Raw genomic sequence first — 13,108 nt, 5'->3', positions numbered from 1 at the left:
ATATTCGAGGAGGACTGTTCAAAAGAGTGATAAAGTGATTTGTCTGCCAGATATTTCTTGCACAGACCCGCAGCTCTCTTGTTCTACTCACGACGACAGATTTCTCGAACTCGGCATCAAAGTCACGAAAGTGAGAGACGCCCATCACTTCTTTTTTTTTTGTTTCATATTCTTCCTTATTCAATTTCAGACGTTATTTGCCTGTGTTGAAGAACTTTCCTACGCGATACATTCATGAGCCATGGACGGCCCCCGAGCAAGTCCAAAAGGCTGCGAAATGCATTATTGGCAAGGATTAACCATTGCCCATGATCAACCACACGGAAGTGTCCAAGATCAATCAGGACCGAATGAGACAGGTGTATGTTCAATTGTCCTCCTATAAGAACGTCAAAACACCCGAGATGACCTCAATCGCCCACGGAGAAAGCACGGACACCAATCAAACCCAGCTCCGATCCACCGGACAGCCCTCTTCTCATAACAATAGGCCCATGTATGACGCGAACCTGAACAAAAACATATCCTCATCTTTGACATCATTGAATCCCGGCCACTTCAAGCAACCCCAATCAGCCACAGATTCATTTCAACCAAGTAATATGACAATATTGGTGGCCTCGCCCGGGAATTCCAGCTCGCCCAACCCAAGTCAAGTCCCACCCTCTACTCCATCCGAAGCCACCCCGGATCGGAATAATTCAACGTTTTTCCCAAGACAGGATTCCAATTCCTTGTTGGAAGACGTGGATAATCTCGTCCCATCGATCGAAAAATACTCCCCTCAGATTGTTTCCGACACTCTCAGGCAAGATGCCATTATGCAACATGAGCAAAATCAGAAACACCAACAGCAGCAACAACAACAACAGCAGCAGCAGCAACAGTAACAACAATGAAATGTTGAAATGACTGGCTCTCAAAGAGAAAATTATGGACACTGAGTACCTTTTTTGCTCTGAATATGAGTGAAGAGTCCCTCATTCCAGCAATTTCTTAATATTAATTGTCCTTTGAGAGTCGTCAAGTACTCTTGTCACATTGTTGATGGCATTGAGTAAGTAAAAAGGTTGAAACCAAATGGAAGAAAGAATGATACATCTAGTGTGTAATGTCAATCGATTTGTTTACCCCTTCATATGATATATATCGTAACCATTGCATCAATGATTGCCCCACGGCTCTCGCAAAAGTCATGACAAGATTGTACGTAATTTCTTGATTCTCATTTTTCGATGTTGTTACTCATTTCCGAAATTAAAAGAGAGTCACAGAGACTTCTTTTCAAAATGGTTGCCTTTTTTTGCATTGATATTGATCCCCAGCCAGAAAATTCAAGTTAAACGCGTTTGAATTCATTTCCTATGATTAAAAACAGGACAATGATCCAACAGAAAAATCGATAACTTTTTCAGGTCGTAATCATCAGTTCATTCGGAATTGATAGAAAATCGAAACAAACTTGAAACTTTCCTAGTCCATGAACGCCCTGACGTTTCCAAAACTATTAAGATCATGGGCTCTCGTTGCGTGTAAGGTCAGGTAAAAAAAGATTTTGAGCTCTAAACTGGAAATCTCAAGTTGAAAACGACTGTCACTTTGTCAGAGTATACGTCAAAAAAGAGAAACTTTTTCCTTCTTGCAAAATATACGTGCAATGAGAAAGAGTATTAATTCAAGTGAAGGAAGGCTGTCTCTCATGTTTGTTTTTGCGATTCAATTTTGATCTCAAAAGGAAATGTAGGTCCCTTGTGGCTTTAAATGTATCTAAGCTTGTTCTTAAGAAAAAACAAATCAGTTTCAATACAAATTAGAACCAACTTTAAATTTAACCTTATGCTTAAAGAAAATGTTTTGTTCGTTAAATAAGTCGTATAATGGACGCCTGTTTTAGTCCGTCGTCTTAATATAAGAAAATTCAACCTTTTTTGCTTTGTCTAGAATCCATGCTGCCTTTTCTCATTCTGAATATTTGAACTTATTCATTCAACTAGGTACTTCGGTTTATTTAACTTAAGTGATTGGAGAGGAGCACGTCGAAAAAAATCCGTCGATTCATTTCCTCCCCGAGAAAAGGTTGGAGTCGAGAGCCGAGCTTGATGGGGATCCTCAGTTTCTTTAACCGTGCGTGAAATGCGTTAACGATTACTCACTTGAAAGGGATCCTCTAACCATTGCTCTTTCTTATTGAGACGCATTACTTCATCTCACTCAGGGCACAACTTGAATATGAGGAAAGTGCCCGCTCAACTCGCACATTAGAGCCATCACATCAAGTTTTTTTTATGTATATATGGAGGGGCTGCATGAGTTAATTCATGTATTCCTGGGCTCTTCACAGTTATATTGGAAATTACACGATCAGAGTCGATTTGGAGGTATTTTTCTACGTGACCTCACTCGGTAGGATTTTTGCTCCTTCACTCGATCAGCTCAAATGATCTCAATCAGGTGGGTCCAATCCTAATGTACGCAATGTAAGGTGCATTAGATATTCAATGAAGCAACTAATCAGGCTCAGGATTTGCTGAAAAAGACCACCGATCTTCTTACGGACGTACCCACGGCCATTGAGCCATTATGTTATCATCCCTTCTCTGTAAAGAGTCCAACCTTTTCACATGCTTAACTATTTTTCTTCCACAAGGGTTCCTTTACCACTGCAAGTTTTCAATGGACGCTCTAGTTGAAACTCTTTTTCCGAACACATCGCAAGAATTTCAACCTTATTGCTCTTACTCTTTGGAGCTTAGAGCTTATCAGGGCGTTAAAGGGTCTTAAATCGAGGTAAAAGGCTTTCAAATGAACCAAGTAAGGGAAAAATCTCCAATCGGTTCACATTGGCTCAAACTTATTTACCATGGGCAGACAACATCCAAAGGATTTGAGGTGACCTGATTAGAAGAGGGGAAGATATTTGAGTTTGGAGAACACAGGCTGAAAAGATGTAAACTAGAATAGCGTTGTTTTTTTGTTTCAAGCACTTACCCAACTAGATCTGTCACCTTAACACCTTCACGGATGTAATATGCAGTAAATGTGAAGATGCATAAAAAAGCTCATTCAACTAACGTAATATCAAGGGAAGGACATTCAAAGTTGCCGTGAATGAGTCCAAAGAAAAACACCTTAAAGTAATGAGTTTTACAAGCGTAGACACATTTACCAATCGGAATCGAAAAATTATGGGAGCTTTTCCGTTAGAATCAATGGTATTCAGATAGGTTTGATAAAGCTCAAATTTCCAGAGTTGAAGAGGTTCCTACAAATCTCTCTTTGTCACACTGTCTTTACATTGAGTAGTGCTCAACGTAGCAAGGAGTTATTTTCATTGACACGTTTATAAACATTATAAGCTCGAGTTACTTTTTTGTATTGCTATGGTAAATTTTAGTGAAATCACATTCAAAGATTTCGTGCTGTCACTGTGCTGACACGTGACTAAAACGACCATGTATCAATGCAATTTTTAACCCGACATTTTTCTCACTACAGAAACTCGGAAAACGCTCAATGCAATTCTTAATGCAAATAAATCGAACACACATGTGCTTGTTATCAATAAGAATATGTACTCACAACTATAAAGATAAGTGCCACCGTGTAAGAGGGGTCAATTCAATTCAAATTAGGCACTTGTTACCATGGAGCTTTCCATTGAACATGACCCAAACTTCGGTTCCATGAATGAAGAGGAACTTTCTGCAAATTGGAAACAAGCGGCAAAGTCCAACGTGAACGACGTCGTCAAAGAAAGGCAGGCCAAAATCAAGGTAATCGCAAGTTGAGCCCGAAACGATTTCAGTGTGTGCTTGAATCGGCTTAAATTGGCATTTTTCACTGAGTTATATCAACTCTTCACCAGGTGTTTCGAGATCTTTTGGCTCAACATCACATTCAACTCAGACCCGGCGATGATCATCAACTTTTAGGGATTTTACGCTCAGCTAATTGTGACGTCAAGAAGGCGTTAGATGTAGCCAAAGAGTTCCTGGAATACAAGATACATTGCACTAATGGTGAGAAAACAGGTCTTGTTCCTAAAATGTATCACCCTTGCCATCTTGAGGGCATATTCCCATCTTTCACGTTTCTTTGCAGTCCTGCCATCCACCGTCCGAGAAATGATTACGGATAACCTGAAGGTATGATGAAAGCAAGCATCGGATAACATTTCAAGACTGGAAAAGGATAACAGGATCATATGTAACGTGTACTCGCATTTCAGAGATTTATGGTTCTTCCACATCGAGACAAGGTATACTATGAAAGTTGACAAAACGATCGCTTTTGGTCCACATTAAGACGATCCCCTCTCCATCCAGCATGGTCGACGGATCATCGTTTACAAAATGTGGGACGCTGACAAATATCCGTACAAGACGATCATGGAAATGTTCTACGTGCTTTGTATGATGTTGTCCAGGGAGGTCAAAACTCAAATTGCCGGTATCAGTCTCGTGGGTGACATGGCAGGGATGACTAGAAAACATGTCCCGTCCACGTGGTCAGATATTCAAACTTGGGCTACTTTTATGAAGGTGAGAATGAGTGAAGAGTCCGAGAGAGGGCGTGTGTCCTGGCAATTTTCAGAATCCTGGAAAAAAGATCAAAAAGGTGATTGGGCCTGGCCCAATCTCGGATGGTGTGAGTAGGAAAAATTGGAGCGGAATGTAGGAGGCCTTTAAAGATTTGTTGGTAATCGATCTCCATTGCTTCGTCGAAACGAAGGTCAAGAAGCAAGAAGCAAAAGGCAAGAACCTCGGTTGTAACGAGCCTATCAGTACAGTGTTCCCTAAGTTTTTTTGTGGAACCTCTTGAGGTCACTCCAAAAAGGACCCTCTAAAATAAAGACATGCGACAGATTGAACTTTGTTCGCTGCTGAGGTGGTCACGAGAAACGCCCGTCGGAAGACTCGGTTAAGTCTTCAATGACTTCATGACTTAAGACATCAATGGGGAAGTATGAACATATCTCGTTTTACTTATACAATTTTTTTATCGCAGTGTAGCCTTGAAGACTCTATTTCCTACTTTGCCTGCATGCACTCATAGGTTCTCCACTCTCCGTGAATGGCAGCCAATGGTTGCTCTGCACCAAAAATGGCTCTAATGTCTGTGGGTTCATCCATGCGTAAATGCATGAAATGAATCCGACCAGAATCGAGCATGGATGACATAACTCTGAAAGTTATGTAAGATTTCCATCCTAATGGAGCTTTGATCCGTCGTTACAATTTGCTTGGTCTTCTCATTTTGAACGTTGCGAGGAAGGGACAGTTGGTATCTTTTTCCCATCTTCAAGACAAGTCTCTAATGAATAAGCGCACCTGCTTGGTTGCTCTCTTGTGATTAGTTCTGATGGTCGATCAAAGCTGGAACGTTCTAACCCTAAAAAGCTGTGTTGGTTTTCGAGATTGGAAACGCCTCGAGGAGGATGCTTTGAAGTCAAGTATACTCTAGTCGAACATGTGACAAAAACTCTTGTGTTCATCGCTTACCAAAAAGAATTTAGACTTACTTTGATCTAACTTTATAATTATTTTGTATTCGTTTAATAAGTTTCTCAATTTTTTTTTCAGGGTGGTGTTCCAGTTTGGTTCCACTCGATTCATATCCTCAATGGACCTTGGCTGTTTGAGTTCTTGTACAGTTTTGCCAAGCCTTTGTTGAATGACAAAACTAAAGGCAACGTCGTTCTCCACAAACGAGCTGATGGCTTCAAGACCTTGCACGCAGAAATTGATCCTCAAATCCTCCCCGAGGAATTTGGTGGGACAGCAGGAAAGCTGGACAACAGCCTTTGCCTTTCAGCTGCCTTGAAACTGGATGACTATTTCAAAGATTTACAAAACAGTACCATTGATTGATTTACCTGGAATTATAAGGAACCTGGTCATGCAGAATGGCTAAGGTTCATTGCTTGGCACAAAGTCAGTCTTTCTTTATTAACAGTGAAAAGTGAATTGATATGAAGGGTCAACTGTTTATATACATTTCCTAAATCAAATGGCTAGTCAATTAATTAAGAATAGTCAATTTATTCAATTTTATGATGAAAAATTGGGTAGGAGAGGTGATGACGATTTAATCTAGCGGTTGAATCAGTTTTCTAAATTATCGTTAAGTAAAGTAATTTTCGTTTAAGATAAGTAATTTATCTTTGATAGCGAATGGATTATGGGTTTTCGTCAGGAATTCATTCAAATAAAGTCTAGAACTTGGTGAATGTTCAAGTACGATCTTACAAAAATATGGATTGTGAGCGAACGGGCGTCCCTCCCGCCAAATCGGTCTGATCTTGGTCTCAGCAACTCTGAGCCACTTTTCGAAATATAGTAATAGAATAGGATATTCTGGTTTTTTTTGAATATTTTTTATTGCGAGAATGTTTTCTCATTGGATCGTTACATTTATATTGATTAATGTCTTGTTTTCCACTCTGGCTGGGTTCCTGGAGCGCCGTTCGAGGCGATGATCCACTAGAGTATATGGAGTGGGGTGGGGTGGTGGGACGACCTGGGATCGAACCCATGAACCCGAGTATAACTCGGCCGGGCGTTAACCAACTGCGCTACACCATCTCCTTCATTCAGATTTCCCCAATTGAAGACATTTTTTTGGCTCATTTATTGGAAGAGTGGGTCGTTCCAAAGCTCTTTTGTCAAAAGCTTGAGTTGCTGACCAAGAGTATGCCAAAAACATTTTTAGTTTCCGCAGTCAGAACTATTTTTGATTGAAAACTCCCTTTAAATTTAACTGACTGCATACGTACATCGAACGCTTGTTTCCCCACCAAACAAAACCGTGTACCTGTTCCTTTGACTTCATACTAACAAAAATTAGTTTGAATGGAGCTGAGATATAAGCTATTAGTGCAGCGGCTGACCTGGTGAATTATGATACAATGGTAATGAGTCTAAAGGTCCGAATAGCTATTTATTCAATTGCGGGGACATTCTTTGCATGGAGTTTATAAAAGTGAGGCTTGAAGAAAGTTGACGCACTAAGACACCTTGAATGCGTTCGTCCATTTCATGCCGTCGAATTTAAAGAGAAGAGCGAGGACTTGCCCTAGCTTCTCTTCACGCCAGAGGGCATCATGAAATGGCGACCGCGTATTTGGTTATTGACGGATCAACTTTTTGAGATTCGAACTTGAATAAACTGCATTCAAAGAACGCTGCCGCTACTAAATGCACAGTTTTCTGTTTTTTTATAGTGGAGAAAAATGAATTAGTTGTTGTTCATTTTAGTACAAGAAAAAAGCATTGCCCCAAGTGAACCCACCCACAATGGGCCTGCCCTTGGGCTCAGCCCAGCCAAGGACCTGGCCCCTTATTTTACATCTGTGCCATGAGCATGTTTTGAGCAAGCCAACCCAAACCTGGCTGGATTCCTTGACCTCGTCCAAAGACTGATTTTATTGAAGTTGGATCCAATCATCAGAGACAATGGAATCATTGGCCCATATAGGTACTTGGCTGACTGTTACTTGCCGCCATTCAGCCCTCGGTCGGCACACATGGCCTTGATTGATCTGCTACACCCTTGAGACCAAAGCATGAAGACCAGCCACTCACTTTTAGCTGTTCTTCTGCCCATTTTCCGCCTGCCCATTTCTAGCCATGAAAGCCAGATCAGTCAGATCTCAATGGATCCAATTGTACCCTCTGACTCATTACCTTAATGCCGCCCATGACCATCACCTTCCCTGTCAAATGGCGTCTGTAATTGTGGATGAGTCCCTTATTTGTTCCTGAAAACTGAGCTTATTTTAGTCAATGCCATCTCTAATGTTACTTGTATACATCTATCCAAATTGTCTTGATCATGTTTAAAGCTATTACTATATTACTGTGTTTACGTTTCTGACATGACCTTTGGACTACATATGGTTGTCAGGTTGTCATATTGCGACTCATACTCAACTATTTAATAGTTTGTGATATTATAGGTGAATTGCTTTCGCTTTATTCACGACTGTAATGAGTTGGAAAATAGGCTGGTTTTTTTTCCAAATAGTTGGTTTATGATTTACAGTCAAAATTAATTTCGAAAATATTTCAAAATCAAAAATGTTAGTTAAACTGAACCAACAGATGGCTTATGGTAAAGTTCATAGAAAGAGGCAACACATGCCTTCAAGTAGTAATCGGTTTCAGCCAGCATATGAACTTGCAGAATGAAATTGACAAAACAGGACGTTGATGAAAAGAGAAACATTCTCATTATGATAGTGCCCATTGGCGTTTTTTCAAATATCATACCTCAGTCTTCCCAATGTTCATTATACTATCATCTTGTTTATTGTGCATAACAAAAATATTGAATGAATTCAAGACCCATGAACGATACGATCACTTGCAAGTTCATTTGATTAGAAATCAAAATCAAAATATTTTTCAAACTATTTTGATCAGGTAATTTACGTGTAGACACCTCAGAGAAGATTTGTTTGTCAAATACCAAACATTTCCGAAATTGTTAGGCAAACTTTGTGGCAAAATGTTTCTAATGTCAACCCACCCATGGATTTTTAGAAGACCTGGATGGCACACAGCAAAAAGAAGGTGACCCATAGAGGGGAAAGAGGCGATCTCTCTGTTTGTTAGAAAGAAGCACCCTTGACATCATTTTCAGTACTACTTTCTTCATGGAAAATACAAAAATATCAATAGTTACGAATTATTAAGACCCTACTTTTAGTTCCTAATTTTCTATCATTAATTCTTCTTTAAAGCTAAGAATGCAAATTCCAGTAGTGTTAGTAAAACTCTCCTCCCTTGACAAACCCAAGATATAGGTTTCAATGGGCAATTATTGCTAATTGTAAAAGTGAGACATAATACCTAATATACTATGATATCTGCAAAACTCTTCTTTCTTCTCTACCCAAAAACGAGCTTCTAGTTACATTAGCTTAAATCAATTTTAAACTTTCAAAAATAACTTGACCCTTCCACTTGGATATTACAATCAAATCTAAATGATCCACAACAACTCTGTCACAAAATTGTAAATGAATTGAAAATGAGCTTCTCAGTTTCCACATGAAGTCTTCCTCAGTAGAATACATTTAATGTTGAATTGAATTGGAAAGAGCATGATGTTAAACTATGCCAGCAAGTTCATGAGGTGCGTTATAACTCCTACAATCCAAAAAGTATGTAAAAGTTAGGGCGGGGAAGGTATTATGTACTCGTTTTTTTTACAAGTAATTGCGGTTCAAGAACATTTTTTCAATTTAAAGGAGCTCCTTTAATGTGATTCCTTCTATTTTTTTGGTTTGTTTTTTCAGGGGCTTTTCTAACCGCTACAAGGAATGTAATCCCCAGTGCTATTGAAATGAAAGGTTATAAGTTGTCTATTCATTACCTTTCAATCTTTGCATGTTGTTTCGTCTACTAACAAGTTTGAGTTGGCAGACCGTGCTAGTCCTGGAATGTAGGGTTGATATGGAATGCTACTTAAAAGTTTGTTTACTTTGTCCTTGGAAAATTCTTGATGATAGGGATTTTCACAGACCTTTCAGCTCATTGTTGCAATTCTCCTAAACAAACATTAACAATCAGTAAGTTTGATTGTCTTTCACATACACTGATATATTTTAACAAAAACAAGTACGTGAATCTTCCAGGCTTGTTGAGAGGTCCGGGAGCATCTTAAAGATACAAAAATGGAATAGCTACAATTTGAATAAATAAGAGTTAAGAGTTAAATTGAAGAACTTAATTCCCACCATGTACTTCCCAAAGTATGAGTGGCATGTTAAAAACAATTTGTATATCTTTTGAAACAACTATGACTTCAAACAGCCAGGGAAATCTGCTTTAAGAACTTTTACTGAAAGACAATTTTCTTTTTTTGGTATTGTGCAATTCATAATGCGTTTCAATGGTCAAGGCAATTTGAGGCCCAATTCTTCATACTTCTGATTTTAGGCATTCACAGAGACAGTGATTCCTGAAGAATATATTGTAAAGGACTAAGATCAATTGGTTTAGTATAGTTGTTTAGAGTTAATAGAGGTGATACTTAACTATGACATATGTTTAGACCATAATTATTGCAAGAATCTCTTATCAGATATTTGGGTGATTACGCCACAAACCCAAGACTCAGCTTCATCATTACATTTTAAGAAGTGAGCATATCAATTTTTTTGGATTAGTATGATAACTCTTGCTGAATTTCAAAATGAACTGATTTTCAAAACAAACTGATTTTTGAGGAATTCCAAATGTTTTCAAAGGTTTCTGCTTTGGCTCCATATCACGTCACTCTATTAGTTATGCATTGACAAACAGAAACTTTGGTCGAAAGCAAGAGATATGCACATGTCTCTGCCACTTTCAATTAGACTTAAATGAGAGTTTAGAACATTAAGTACCAGAAGTGTCACTACCTGCTCATTCTTTCTTACCTCTTCATTGTGATTTTTGCCTTCAGAATTTCCCTATGGACACAATATTGGTGATTTCGCCATATTGGTATTGGGCAGTTGTAGGTGAAATTCACATTTGACCACAATGCAATGGAAAATACCCTCGTGTTGAAAACACTGAAAGAATAGACTTAATCATAGATAATCATGCCTAGGGTCCCCTAGACAAACTATGGTTTAGGTTCTGCACTTCAGAGGGCGCTCTGTGTGGTTCAGCCACAACCAAATGAAGGTCCCATTGGGCCGATTCCTCTTTATTGAATAATAATGCGTTAGTGTTGTTTTTGGCAAATTCTTTCAAATTCTCATGTTTAATTAGTGACCTGGGTCATATAATGGCCAGAAAAAAAATCGCTTTAATGACACGTCACAAATAGTTTATTTAGCAGTCTGCCTTGCGTCTTCCCGTTTTGTTTGGGCTGTCTGACAGTACAAAAAAGGGTCCTTATCAAGCCAGGGAACTGAAAAGGAGAAGCGGTCCGTGACGCCAGAGGTCGCTTGCATCTAACTTGGTGGCACGAGTTAAAATTTATAGCACTAGTAAGAGGGTGTTTTTTAGTTTACAAAGTGGCCTTGCAATGAAATGCTCCCAATATTCAACTATACTACTTTGTGAACTCAATTAGACTAATTGCGTGAAACAGACTTTCAATAGAAAAATAATTTGAAATATCTGACAAATGTGTCTCGTGACCGCACGGAAACAGAGGAAAATTGTCCCAAAAAACCTCAAATTAATCGATGTCTTCACAGCTTTTTCAGAAATGAATATGATGGAACCAGGATTGGTCATAAAACAAGGGCTTAGAATTGAGCAGCGCAGAGATATATTTGCTTTTGTGACATATTGAGGAGTACGGTATTTGAAAATATAATAAATTTAAATCAGTTTTCAGTTTCAAAACATTTCATAAGTTAAATGTTTAAACGAAATTTTCATTTATGTACCAGAGCAAAGTGAATTTAATCAGAATATTGCATGTTTCGTAAAATTGTCATCTTAAATGGAATGCACAGCGATTTTTTTTCTTTTTTACATTTTCCTATTTTCGCATTGAATATAAGCTTATCAAGTGCAATCAATCATGGACTTCTAGAAATATGGAATGCGAACGAGTTTCCCACCAAATGAGGCTGCTCTTGGTCATGGCAACTCTGAGCCACTATGCAAATAAAAGTAATAAGATAAGAAACGTAGAACTCTTCAATGAAATATAGGTCATTTTATATCATTTACTTGAAAAGTGAATCATTTCAAAGTCATGTTGTCAAAAGGTTATACAGATCTTGATGTTGTATGAAGTGCTTAGGTTTCAAACTATTGACAAATAGGCCACCAAATTTAGCCAGGTAGCAGACCAAATCATGTTCAGTGTCGATCTGACAAGTGATACCTGTGTCTTCCACCCCATCATGGGTTTGGTCCAAGCCCGCATCTTAGGCCTGGAATTTCTTGAAATATGGACTGTGAACAAGCTTCCCTCCAAAACGGCTTGCTTTTGGTCATTGTAACTCTGACCCACTTTTCAAATTAATGAATTAGGATAAAAAAAACTCTTCCGCACCTACATCAACCCAATTTTCCTCTACAGCCTTCACCTTTGACTTCCCAGCTCCTCCCAATCCGGCCTAAAGTCCGCCAATGCCACCTTTACTAAGTTCCTCAAACAATACCTATGCGTGCCCCAATATGCCAACAATGCATGTACACATTTTCTATGCAAAACTGAGCCCCTCACAATTGGGCTGTCAAGGTTAGTGTCTAACAATGTTGGGAACCTGACCTTACTGGAGGTGATGTCTGGACACAAGTTGTCCTTCCGGTCAAGGGCTTCTTTACACCTTATTGTTCTTAGCCAACATCCCTTCAGAGTATTGGCGGTCACGCACCTTTGACCGGCTCACAGCCAAATGCCATCAACGACGGGAGCTAAAACAGACTGTTTAATCTGGCCCATCCTCTTCTCTGCAATATCCAAGAATTTCATCGTTTACCTCCACCCACTGGTTTATGTACTGTCTGCAATTTCCCTCTTCACTTTTTTCATTTGTACTGAATCAGTCCTAGTCAAATTCATTGTGATATTGCTTTCTAATCAACTATTTTAGCAGTCTTGACTCACCACTTCATCTTTTTATCCTTGAATTGCTTTTTGGATAAGATATTTATACATACAGTTATATACATTTTACAATCTGACATGACCAAGAGTCGGAAGTAAAGTAGTAAATTTCAATGTTATGTTTTCAAAAGGTAATGATGCAGAACAAGAGGCCAAAAATTAGAGTTTTATTTAGAGCTTACTGCATAACTTTGACCAGTTCCCTAAGCATAGTTTTGGTAACGAAAACTGAAACGTCTTCTAGCGAGGTTTCAGAGAACTTTCCTCTCCAGTCATGCCGTACTCCATGGTCAAAACGACTAGTTTTTAGAAGGTTTGGCCGGCTGTTGATAGATTTTTTTTATATGAGTAGCGGTTTGCCATGGTATCATTATCAAGAAAAGCAAACCCGGATCAACTAAATCTTTTTCACTTTCTTTTCAATTATCTAATATTTGTGATCAGGTTCTGGAGTTTTATGACACTGATCATGAAATTTATAGATGTTGATTCCCACTCACAGACGGAAATACCTGACACAATATGGCGTAGTAGACAA

The 13,108-nt window shown here is 38.8% G+C and overlaps 2 protein-coding genes across 2 annotated transcripts in view; both read left to right on the top strand.

The window, feature by feature from the left end:
- LOC131879685 (cryptochrome-1-like) overlaps positions 1 to 1,290 on the top strand; it is a gene marked incomplete at its 5' end in the record, with an annotated part of 4,277 nt that extends 2,987 nt beyond the window's left edge. The window contains 1 exon segment of the mRNA XM_059226061.1: positions 191 to 1,290. Within this exon segment, the coding sequence (XP_059082044.1) occupies positions 191 to 890 (700 nt within the window).
- A 2,302-nt stretch (positions 1,291 to 3,592) lies between these two features.
- LOC131879187 (alpha-tocopherol transfer protein-like) lies at positions 3,593 to 5,927 on the top strand. The gene is made up of 6 exons (XM_059225431.1): positions 3,593 to 3,773; positions 3,866 to 4,019; positions 4,102 to 4,145; positions 4,229 to 4,258; positions 4,326 to 4,541; positions 5,583 to 5,927. The coding sequence occupies exons 1-6, from the start codon at positions 3,645 to 3,647 to the stop codon at positions 5,868 to 5,870; spliced, it is 861 nt and encodes a 286-aa protein (XP_059081414.1). The 5' UTR covers positions 3,593 to 3,644; the 3' UTR covers positions 5,871 to 5,927.
- Positions 5,928 to 13,108: the final 7,181 nt, after the last annotated feature.

The sequence above is a fragment of the Tigriopus californicus genome, chromosome 4 (genome assembly GCF_007210705.1).
Source record: "Tigriopus californicus strain San Diego chromosome 4, Tcal_SD_v2.1, whole genome shotgun sequence".
Taxonomy (NCBI): Eukaryota; Metazoa; Arthropoda; class Copepoda; order Harpacticoida; family Harpacticidae; genus Tigriopus; species Tigriopus californicus.
Note: the sequence above shows the minus strand (reverse complement) of the source record. Positions and strands in the feature narration are given on the sequence as shown.

What these genes read in the sequence shown, in the direction of transcription:
- LOC131879187 (XM_059225431.1), top strand. Translation starts at nt 3,645, where the DNA reads ATGGAGCTTTCCATTGAACATGACCCAAACTTCGGTTCCATGAATGAA. An exon ending in TGATTACGGATAACCTGAAG is followed by an intron (nt 4,146 to 4,228) that starts GTATGATGAAAG and finishes CTCGCATTTCAG; the next exon opens with AGATTTATGGTTCTTCCACA. An exon ending in CTTGGGCTACTTTTATGAAG is followed by an intron (nt 4,542 to 5,582) that starts GTGAGAATGAGT and finishes TTTTTTTTTCAG; the next exon opens with GGTGGTGTTCCAGTTTGGTT.